The sequence below is a fragment of the Nerophis lumbriciformis genome, linkage group LG27 (assembly GCF_033978685.3).
Source record: "Nerophis lumbriciformis linkage group LG27, RoL_Nlum_v2.1, whole genome shotgun sequence".
NCBI classification, from domain to species: Eukaryota; Metazoa; Chordata; class Actinopteri; order Syngnathiformes; family Syngnathidae; genus Nerophis; species Nerophis lumbriciformis.
In genome coordinates this window covers 9583953-9596279 of record NC_084574.2, presented here as the reverse complement: position 1 = coordinate 9596279, position 12327 = coordinate 9583953, and the positions used below count along the sequence as shown (strand labels likewise).

Genomic DNA, 12327 nt, shown 5'->3' with positions numbered 1-12327 from the left:
GAGTCATTCAAATAACTATAACATATAGAACATGCTATACGTTTACCAAACAATCTGTCACTCCTAATCGCTAAATCCCATGAAATCTTATATGTCTAGTCTCTTACGTGAAAGAGCTAAATTATATTATTTGATATTTTACGGTAATGTGTCCCTGCGATGAGGTGGCGACTTGTCCAGGGTGTACCCCGCCTTCCGCCCGATTGTAGCTGAGATAGGCTCCAGCGCCCCCCGCGACCCCAAAGGGAATAAGCGGTAGTAAATGGATGGATGGATGGATGTTCATAATTTCACACATAAGTCGCTCCTGAGTATAAGTCGCACCCCCGGCCAAACTATGAAAAAAACTGCGACTTATAGTCCGAAAAATACGGTACTTTAAGTACATTATTCTTGTGTAAGGTATTTTTCTGAAACCTTTATTTTGTTAGCGCAGTTAGACCAGATGTTGCGCACAGTGCTGTTATTATGAAGGGGGGAAATGTGCTGCTGTTCTGAGCTTGATGAGTAGGGAAACGGCTTTAAGCTGTTTAAAAAAAAGAGCGACACTCAAGTTGGGACTGCTGTCCTGTTTGTACATTGATCTTACATCGATGATGTCGTCCACAACAACACAAGCAGATGAGATGTGTTTGTGGGTGTATAAATAGTTCTTGCTAGCTTTAGCTTCGTAGTTTAGTCATTGTTTCATATGGCCGTCTCGACATTGTTTAGTTCAGGACGAGGAACTTGAGTTTTTCGGGGCTGAATGAGCGGCCCCGGACACAATATTTTCCCATACAAAAGTTCCTTTTCCTCACAATGACAGCATTTTACTCATATTTATGTCTATTTCCATGATATTCTGCATTTAATATCGGATTCGGTTTTATTGGCCAATTCTGTGACTCCCTCCGCAGTTACGTTAACGCAGAAATGCCTTACTTTTTTGTTGAGTTTAGTGATTATTGATAAGGTAAAAGTAGCAACAATAGTGAGATCCCAAACTTCTAGTATACGTCTTGTTTTCACCCATACGTTTCACTGTGAAGGTGAAGGTGAATTACATTTATATAGCGCTTTTTCTCAAGTGACTCAAAGCGCTTTACATTGTGAAACCCAATATCCAAGTTACATTTAAACCAGTGTGGGTGGCACTGGGAGCAGGTGGGTAAAGTGTCTTGCCCAAGGACACAACGGCAGTGACTAGGATGGCGGAAGCGGGGATCGAACCTGCAACCCTCAAATTGCTGGCATGGCCGCTCTACCAACCGAGCTATACCGCCCCAATTGTGACTAGCTTAGGAATTTGCATGCAAGTTGCCCGGCTCGTTAATCTCCCCCCCCCCATCATATTTGTATGTCCATGAGAAGCCAAAATCGAAATTGAAATCTGTTTAATTGCCCAACCCTACTTTATGACATCAATCACTTAATAGTACGGCTTTACAGATGCCACGTACAGTAGGCTCTGCAGGTGGTTTGCGGTTTGTAATTACACCTACCGTAGTACTAAATGTTATTTTCTTCTCGCTGGGAAACAATTGGGGGGTGGCGTCTATTTATTCAAGATTAATAGAGGACATACTATATTTTTATTAACTACGAGTGTATTAAATCAAATGCTCCGTACCCAGATTTGAATGATTCATGTGAGCATAGAAAATATCCAAACATTCCAAACAACTCCTCTGTGAGTTGCAAATGAAGGTCAAGGCTGTGCAGTTTGTCAAAATCAATTGATAGCATTAAGTCCACATGTGAGGTTTTCTCCTGCTCATTGTCTTTCACTGTCTTTGGAATTTAAACAAGTTAGAATAAAGTCTAAACTGTTCATATTGGATTATTCGTGTAGCAGGGCAGTCGGATCTTCTAGCTTCAGGGGGAAAATGGAGATGAAAGGCCAGACTGACGCATTTCTATTGCGTGGGCAAAGCTGAACAAAGGCACTCTGAACAAACTTGAGGATTAGACCGCGCAGCGGTCTCTTTGAAAACCTAAGAACGGGTCAGTGAGCATGTGACTCCACCTGTTGCTTCTACACAAACATGCACGTCAAGGTTGAACATGATGAATCTGACGGACCACCACTGGCCAAAGGAAAAATCAATTTCCCCAAAACATATTTCAAACAAGGGTTGTACGGTATACCGGTATTTTAAAATACCAGTACTTTTTTTTTTTCATGCACCTGATGGCACACCGTGGTGACATTGTTGATAATATGAGCCAAGGTGCATGTGAGTCAACACACACTCAGAGCACTTACAAGCTGAAACAGTGTGGAGACAGAGGAGGGAAAGTAGACATGTTTTGGCGCTAAAACTAACGAGGTGAAGCAATGCACTACTAGCAGCTAGCATCCCTGCACAGTGTTTTAGCTACTTCTAAATCACTAATCCTTCCGCAATGGCGACAAATAAACTACGTTTCTCACAAATACCATCCATTTTTTTATTGCTTATAAACTCAGGAAATACATCCCTGGAAACAGGAGGACTTTAAGTATGAGTCTGACCAATGTATGACCCTGCAACTACTTGGTATCGGACCCAAATGTGTGGCATCACCCAAAACGCATATAAAGTATCCAGACAACAGATAAATAAGTGCTTATTACATTTTATCAGAAGTGTAAATAGAACATGTTAAAAGAAAAAGTAAATGAAATGAACAAGTAGATTAATAACCCATTAATTTTCTATCAATTGTCCCTCATAATGTAGACAAAATAATAGAATGGTAAATGACACAATATGTTACTCCATACGTCAGCAGCCAATATAGAACCCGTTTGTTTACTTAGTACTGAAATAAAAGTTGTCTGGTGTGTTGTTCACTACGTTATTTAAAGCCAAAATCGTTATTTGATTGCAATAAGAAACATATGTTTAATGTTAAAATAAAGCCAATAATGACATTTTTTTTGTGGTCCCCTTAATTTTGAAAAGTAGCAATAAGTATCGAAATACATTTTGGTACTGGTACCGATACCAAAATGTTGGTATAGGAACAACACTATTTCATAATAAATAACACATTTGGCCACAAACCTGCTGATATCTTCAATTTTCTCATCTCCCAAGTAGTTGGAATCTTGGCCTTGAGGTTGCTTTCGCTGAAAATCTGGAAAGCATAGACTGGCATCTCGTCTCCCATAGTATTGGCAGAACTCGTCCACATCAGCTTGGAACAATTCTAGCAAACACAAAAAAAGATACTTGCGGGTAGATTTGTGCATTGATAAATGAAGTGGAGCGGAATTTAGTTTGGTAGCACATGCGTTGGTAATTGTCTGTGCGGTGTTTGTATGTAGGACAAAAGAGAAGAGATGAGTGATAGACGGGAAGGGAAAAGGGATATGATATGTGTGTGAGTGTGTTTGCTGGAGTTTTGCATGATGGGTCAAACCTAACCACAGGAAAGAACAAGCTAGGAGACGTCAAGCCAAACCAAATGTGGACAAGATTTTTTTCAGGCTCCAAATTGTAAATCTGTTGTGAACTGCAAATCATAGCGAGAGTGGTGGTGCAGTCTGGATTCTAATTTACACCGACATGGTTTTGGCTAAGGGGGCAATGTTTGTGCGTATCAAATAATAAATACTTGCATTCGCTACAAACATTTATTGACAATGTACACCAACTGTCAGTTTGATACAAATGTACGGTGTCTCCTGGTGGGTGAGCGAGACATGGAAGTCTTTGGAAAATTGGAAAAAAACCTCAGGAACTCGAAATGTTTGGCCTTCGGTATATAATCAACAGGACTGAGTATGTTTAGGATATTAATATTCTTCTTATACACAAACATATCATATATCAGATTGGCTCAATGTACGGTTGATTCTTCGTTTCAGCTGTTTTTTTTCCCTAGGGAAAGAGAACTGCCATGCACTGTCAATGTAACATCAATGGAGACAAAATGACTTGTTATTGCAAGATTAAATAATAGAAAAGCCAAACCTCTTGTGATAAACTGTTATTTTCTAATAACTCATAATGTTACAAGCCCTAAATTATCTCAGGAATAACATAATTACCTCAAATATTGGCCTCCACCCTAATGCATTTACTACGACTGGCATATTTGTGTGTTGCCAGCAACGCAAACATGGTATCTATCTACAAAGCTAACGCTTAAAATAGACAGATATATGTTGTACGCACAATTCCAAAGCAAAGCTGTTAAAGCAGGGGCGGTATAGCTCGGTTGGTAGAGTGGCCGTGCCAGCAACTTGAGGGTTCCAGGTTCGATCCCCGCTTCCGCCATCCTAGCCACTGCTGTTGTGTCCTTGGGCAAGACACTTTACCCACCTGCTCCCAGTGCCACCCACACTGGTTTAAATGTAACTTAGATATTGGGTTTCACTATGTAAAAGCGCTTTTTGAGTCACTAGAGATCGGTAGGTTGTGAGTTCAAACCCCGACCGAGTCATACCAAGGACTATAAAAATGTGACACGTTACCTCCCTGCTTGGCACTCAGCATCAAGGGTTGGAATTGGGGGTTAAATCACCAAAAATGATTCCCGGGCGCAGCCACCGCTGCTGCCCACTGCTCCCCTCACCTCCCAGGGGGTGATCAAGGGTCAAATGCAGAGAATAATTTCGCCACACCTAGTGTGTGTGTGACAATCATTGGTACTTTAACTTTAGAGAAAAGTGCTATATAAATATAATTCACACTTCACTAAAAATATACTAATACATGCAATACAGCTGATAGATCACTTGTAATCTTAGCAAATGAGTAAATATAAGTCACTGGCTATTATCATGGATCCTAGTATGGTAAAATAAAAATATAGGAATTGGAAAAATATCAGCCGAGGCTCAAGGGGGCACTTTTGGGGTTTCAGGGGGTACTTCATTTAATGAAAATAGACTTAGGGCTAGTGTTTTCATGTATGAAAATATCAATTTGTAGTTCCAAATAAATACAAAAATATTGAGATAATTATAATAACAAAGAATGTACTTAAAATATTTTCTTGAACTAGTGCAGGGGTCGGCAACCCACGGCTCTAGAGCCGCATGCGGCTCTTTAGCGCCGCCCTAGTGGCTCTCTGGAGCTTTTTCAAAAATGTATGAAAAATGGAAAAATATGAGGGGAAAAAAAAATATTTTTTGTTTTAATATGGTTTCTGTAGGAGGACAAACATGACACAAACCTCCCTAATTGTTACAAAGCACACGGTTTATATTAAACATGCTTCACTGATTCGAGTATTTGGCGAGCGCCGTTTTGTCCTACTAATTTTGGCGGTCCTTGAACTCACCGTAGTTTGTTTACATGTATAACTTTCTCCGACGTGTTTTATGCCACTTCTTTTTCTGTCTCATTTTGTCCACCAAACTTTTAACGTTGTGCATGAATGCACAAAGGTGAGTTTTGTTGATGTTATTGACTTGTGTGGAGTGCTAATCAGACATATTTGGTCACTGCATGACTGCAAGCTAATCGATGCTAACATGCTATTTAGACTAGCTATATGTCCATGTTGCATCATTATGCCTCATTTGTAGCTATATGTGAGGTCATTTAGTTTCCTTTAAGTCCTCTTAATTCAATTTATATCTCATGACACACTATCTGTATGTAATATGGCTTTTAATTTTTTGCGGCTCCGGACAGATTTGTTTTTGTATTTTTGGTCCAATATGGCTCTTTCAACATTTTGGGTTGCCGACCCCTGAACTAGTGAGTCACTTAGTAAAGCAATGGATGTAAGATTGCATTCCAAGTATCTGCTACAAATGTGTCTGTTAGTTCAATTATAACATTAAGCGTTTTTATTACATGACATCTTAGAGTTAGGATTATATTGGTATTTTACTTACGAGCGTTTCGGAATGTCAACCAAAGCAACCCAACTCGATCAATATGCATTGTTTTAGCAGTTTTGTATGAAAATCTAAAAAAACATACCACTTGGCTAGAACAATAGCGGACGTCTGGGATCCCTGTACTATATTAGGGAATATGTAAAGTTAGTTGAAAGAAGAGAATATTTCATAAAAGAATTGTGTTTTTTTTTGTTAGGTGTTTTAACCGGCATTCAGATCTTAGGGTTAGGATTATATTGGTATTTTACTTACGAGCGTTCCGGAATGTCAACCAAAGCAACCCAGCAAGATCAATATGCATTGTTTTAGCGGTTTTGTACGAAAATCTAAAAAAACATACCACTTGGCTAGAACAATAGCGGAATTCCGCAAACTAGCGGACGTCTGGGATCCCTGTACTATATTAGGGAATATGGAAAGTTAGTTGAAAGAAGAGAATATTTCATAAAAGAATTGTGGGTTTTTTTGTTAGGTTTTAACCGGTATTCAGATTTTAGGGTTAGGATTATATTGGTATTTTACTTACGAGCGTTCCGGAATGTCAACCAAAGCAACCCAACAAGATCAATATGCATTGTTTTAGCGGTTTTGTACGAAAATCTAAAAAAACATACCACTTGGCTAGAACAATAGCGGAATTCCGCAAACTAGCGGACGTCTGGGATGCCTGTACTATATTAGGGAATATGGAAAGTTATTTGAAAGAAGAGAATATTTCATAAAAGAATTGTGGGTTTTTTTGTTAGGTGTTTTAACCAGCATTCAGATCTTACACCCACACACTGCTATAAAAAAGTGCTGTCACAACATTATTCTCAGCAAGAAGCAAAGTGAGCTGGGCACCTCAGGAACCCCCCTTTGCGACCTAAAAACAATCTGGGCAATATTGTTTGCTTTAGTGGAAACCAGAGGACAGAAGGGAGCAAATCCACAGGCAATAAAAACACAAACTGACCCCCCACTACTGCCACTCCGTTTTTCAGCGTCCCATGCCACACAGCCGGCGACCACAAGGGCAGACTGCAGCAAATAGTGGAGGTGATAGGATATCCCTCTTGAACATCTAAACACAACATGGAGATCAAACACGCACAGAGAACACAGCCAGGGCTATACCACCCACCCGCTTGTGTCGGCAGTTATCTTAACCGTGCTGGCTCGGGACTCAGGAGTGAGTGCAAGGGAAGATATGCGAGAAAAAAAGAGGAATGGTGGTGGAAAGGTTGGAGACCTTCTAGCTGTGAAGTGAGAGTGAGGGCCAGTAAATGTCGACCTAATCAAGGTCCAGTGGGTTTCATGAGTGCAGAGCGACGTTTTATGGTGGCTGGCAAGAACTTGCACCGCTGACAAGTGCTTTAGGGTAAGGTAAGGTTAACACATTGTCAGTTTATAATCTGTCTTTTTACAATGAACTGTACTGTACTCTCAGTCTACATTAGATTTCAAGGCAGATGGACACCTCAGCTGGAGTCTACGGCTCTGTCCTAGTACTCCTTAAACAGGTCCTACACTTCGCAAATTACGGTAAGCATAATTAATTTTTGGAACCATGGCTGGCTTTCATTAGTTGTGCAGTGTACATGATAGAGCGAGGAGTGATTGGCAGCGTCCGACCAACCGTACAATAACTGGATTCAAATTCTGGCAGTTACATAAAGTTACAACTATAGTTTGCATATTTGTATCCTATGTCTGTTAGCGCAAAGTGGATGAGACAGATGGCTAGAATCAACGCCACGCATCAATGACTGCAACAGGTCCTGGCCAGTCCGTATTGCGTTGAACACTTGGCTCATTAGCTTTAACTTCACATGGCAAGAAAGAGTTTAAAACAAACACTTCTAAAATTTGTGATGCTTCAAAATCGGTGTGGTCATGATGGACTTGTTGGGTCTCTTGCTAGAAATGAACAAAACTGTTGTTTGTTAGCATTACAACAGATGTAAACCTGATGTTCATTGGGACAGTTTACATAAAAACATTTAAGTCATCCGAAGAACATTATGCGGCTTGCTGAACACAGGTCAAAATTTTATTCGGACCATGTTCACATTTTTTTGTGTTTTTAAGGTTACTTGAGATGCTAACCTTGGCCAAAAATGGTATTTAAAATTGTGTGTCAATCAAAGCACAATTAACACTTTGATTTGAGCTGACCACGTTTGGTGGAATAACAACATTCACCACAACCTAAACTAGGGATTTTCACAGTGAGCATCCCCTCAAACGATATATGATTGGCGCCTCCCACAATCATCGAATAATTGACTTTCTGGAGTTTTCGGCTGACTTTGAGAGTGTTTCTGCTCTCATGATAGTCGGAGCAGATATTTAACTAATTTTGCCTTTAAACATATCTGAAGTTAGCCTAAAAGGATTTACCAAAAAATGTGTTCTTTATATTTGAAGGCAGGAATAATCTTCTGTCTCACAGTCTGGAAAAACACTCTCCTAAACAATGCACCATTAAAAATGTGTTCATTTGCATCTTTAAAAAGAGGGATTGAGCAAAGACAGCGAGAGAGGGCGGGTGGAGACAGAGCTGTGTCCATATTCATGGCTCCCCAGCACTGAAGCTTCCATCTGGTTATCTTCCAAGGCAACCTGGGTGGCCCACCCCAAGTACTTGACATCTTGATGCACTTCAGCAGTTTTACATACACACAAGCTTTGTAGAAAAATAAATGTGTCATTCGTCACCACATATGCTGATCTGTGGCAGAGGAGCACAACACAGGGAGGGGAGAAAAGCAAGGGGGGAGATGGGGCGCTCCTCTCTGAGCCTACATGTGTCAGCTCCTGGGCAGTAACGCGACTCCAGACGTCTTCGCGCTGTGATCTCGGGCTGTAGTGCGGCAGCGTCATAGTAGGCGATGATGCCAGGGCGGAATTAGGCGCTAGGTTATGTTGGAATGTTGCACGTTTGATATTGGACTCGTGTTGCAGTGTAGCGTATATGTGGGCGGGTGGGTTCGGGACCAGGGTGTTTTTGAATCTCCCCTGCAGATTTTAATCAGTTTGTGACCGACTCTGGCTGTATGAGAGATGACAGCAGCAGGGCGTTTGATCATATTTGGTATGCACTCGAGGTGGCACAGGTAGCTGTGATCTTGCATCCCTTCAAAGGTGAATTATTTTAAGGGGCAACAACAGGCATTCCCTGTCTTTTACCATTTCATATTACAATTAAAGTGTTACATCAACTACTCTGCCTTGTTGGATGGACTCTACTATCCATGGTGTCCTAATGTTTTCCACCAGGGCTGCGTAACTACAAATTGAAGCATATGGGGGCCATTTTGATGCATTTTGTGCAATAAAGATACCAATACAATATAGGTCAATACATGTATATACTGTCTCTCAAGAAATCACTGAAACCTTCGCTTTGTGTTATACATGTCAAAAAATATTTATAATAATGAATAATTAATCATTTTATTTTTAGAATATGTTGATAAAAAATCATCTGCACAACTCTTCCATACATTTATTTTGCTTCAGTTTCACACAATTTTCACATTTAATACAGCACAGCATTTAGATCTTATTGTCCTTTTTGCTTTTAAACCTATGTTTTTAAAAAAACAAATGCATATTTAAAACACTGCACAATGTTTTGTACACACTGTTGTGTTACCAAAATTACAGATGTTTTACATTGGTTTTACAATAAAACTCATTGTCAATGTATAAAACAAGCTGTTTTTTTAAATTGTGAATACCGTATTTTTCGAACTATAAGTCGCAGTTTTTTTCATAGTTTGGCCGACTTATATGTTTTTTTCCTTCTTTATTATACATTTTCGGCAGGTGCGACTTATACTCCGGTGCGACTTATACCGTATTTTCCGCACTATAAGGCGCACCTAAAAACCACAAATTTTCTCTAAAGCTGACAGTGCGCCTTATAACCCGGTGCGCTTTATTACGATTCATTTTCATAAAGTTTCGATCTCGCAACTTCGGTAAACAGCCGCCATCTTTTTTCCCGGTAGAACAGGAAGCGCTTCTTCTTCTACGCAAGCAACCGCCAAGGAAAGCACCCGCCCCCATAGAACAGGAAGCGCTTCTTCTTCTACTGTAAGCAACCACCCGCCCCCGGAAGAAGAAGAAAAAACGCGCGGATATCACCGTACGTTTCATTTCCTGTTTACATCTGTAAAGACCACAAAATGGCTCCTACTAAGCGACAAGGATCCGGTTCATAAAAAGACGCAATCTCTCCATCCGCACACGGATTACTACCGTATTTCACAGCAACTGATATTCCTGTGAACCGCACTGTGGAACGGGAGCACGTACGGTGAATATTCGCACCACAGGGAATGAGAAGTCATCCTTCACTGTGGTTCTAGCTTGCCATGCTAACTTCCACCCATGGTGATATTCAAAAGGAAGACCTTGCCAAAAGAGACCTTTCCAGCCGGCGTCATCATAAAAGCTAACTCGAAGGGATGGATGGATGAAGAAAAGATGAGCGAGTGGTTAAGGGAAGTTTACGCGAAGAGGCCGGGTGGCTTTTTTCACACAGCTCCGAAGGCGAACACACCTTCACTAAGACGGGCAGACAGCGCCGGACGACATACGCCAACATTTGCCAGTGGATCGTAAATGCCTGGGCAGATATTTCGGTCACAACTGTGGTCCGAGCTTTCCGGAAGGCAGGATTCACAGAACTACTGGACAACAACAGCGACACTGACTCCGATGACTTCGAAGAGACGGAGCCCACGCTTGCGCAACTTTTCAATTCGGACACCGAAGACGAAGAATTCGAAGGATTTACGAATGAAGAATAACTTCAGAAGGTGAGCGCTATGTTTATTTTGTGTGTTGTGACATTAACGTTCGAGCAACATTATGTTGCTATTGCTCTACACCATTTTGAATTTTACTATGTTTGTGATTGCACATTTGCGTACATTTTGGGACAGAGTTGTTAGAACGCTGGTTTTCAATATATTATTAAAGTTTGACTGAACTATCTGACTGTTTTTTTTGACATTCCCTTTAGCGCAGCGTAGGCGCGGCTTATAATCCGGGGCGGCTTATTGGTGGACAAAGTTATGAAATATGTAATTCATTGAAGGTGCGGCTAATAATCCGGTGCGCCTTATAGTGCGGAAAATACGGTACTCCGAAAAATACGGTATTTGTTTTTACCTTTAAGCCATTACCAATATAATCAACAAAAAACAGGGACCAAATTTCCATGATCGCCAATGGGGTAAATCGACGACAAACGTATCACTTAATTTTCCAAGACTATATGAACTTAATTTTCCCGTGTAAATACCGTATTTTCCTGATTATAGGCAGTTAGTTTTTTTCCAACACTTTATATCCTGCAGCTTATAAAACGGTGCTGCTAATTTATGGATTTTTCTTCGCTAACAGCCATAATGTTTTGTATTCAACACGTGGTTTATATTACACCGACAGTGACGCTGAAAAGGTGTGTTATTGTTTGTTCAATGGTGCCACCTTTTGGATGAGTTTGCTCACTGCAGGCGCTGCGGGTTAAAAATGTACTTCCTGTTTCGTGCCTTGAACCGGAAGTAGAACCGTTCATAGCATTTCTGCTCGAAAGGATTCTTCATTCATCACTCCAAGCAACGCTAGTAAGCGACTAATACAATTCTTACTTACTAAACCGTCTCATGTAGGATGTATGTAGGAATGCTTTGATGCATATTTGTACAACTATCGTAATGTAATCAAGCAAGCGTTATTAATATGCAAATATGCTGACACCTTTACAAGTGTCTGTGTTAGAATTATTAACTTACACTGCCATTCTTTTTGTATTGTTTTGTTTCAATTTCGTGAATACACCTGTTAAGCTGATTGGAGGGCTAGCCTCCGCAGCACTAGGGTCCATGACGATGACTTATGTTTTGTTTGAGCATTCGGTCTCCCCTAGAGGGGGGGGGGTTACCCACATATGCGGTCCTCTCCAAGGTTTTTCATAGTCATTCACATCGACGTCCCACTGGGGTGAGTTTTTCCTTGCCCTTATGTGGGCTTTGTACCGAGGATGTCGTTGTGGCTTGTGCAGCCCTTTGAGACACTTGTGATTTAGGGCTATATAAATAAACATTGATTGATTGATTGATTGATTGATCAACCGTTTCACTGCCGTGTTACGGGCACTGTTTGGAAACAATTAAGGTATGTAAATAAACATTTACAAAATATTTCGTACCGGTATATATCTGTAGCTTATAGTCCGGTGCGGCTAATATATATACAAATATTTTTAAACTCTAAAATTTAGTGGGTGCGACTTAAATACCGGTGCGCTCTTTTGCCCGGAAAATACGTTATCTATATTTTAAGAATACTCTTTTTAGACAACATTAGCAGCTTTGGTTCTTCTTTACACAACAGTGCCTCTGCTATTCGCAGTTAAGTAATGCACTCAATTAGATTTAACAGCTTCATGACTCCCTTTATCAAAGTCAATTAATCAGGCAATCCTTGATGGCAACAAGTTA

At 40.5% G+C, this 12327-nt stretch overlaps 1 protein-coding gene across 2 annotated transcripts in view; it reads right to left on the bottom strand.

Moving 5' to 3' along the window:
* The window catches only part of hhip (hedgehog interacting protein), an 81173-nt gene that overhangs the window by 49032 nt on the left and 19814 nt on the right, over nucleotides 1-12327 (bottom strand). For both annotated transcript variants that reach the window (XM_061922957.1, XM_061922958.1), the window contains exon 3: nucleotides 3033-3177. In XM_061922957.1, the coding sequence (XP_061778941.1) occupies nucleotides 3033-3177 (145 nt within the window). The remainder of the gene's footprint in view (nucleotides 1-3032; nucleotides 3178-12327) is intronic.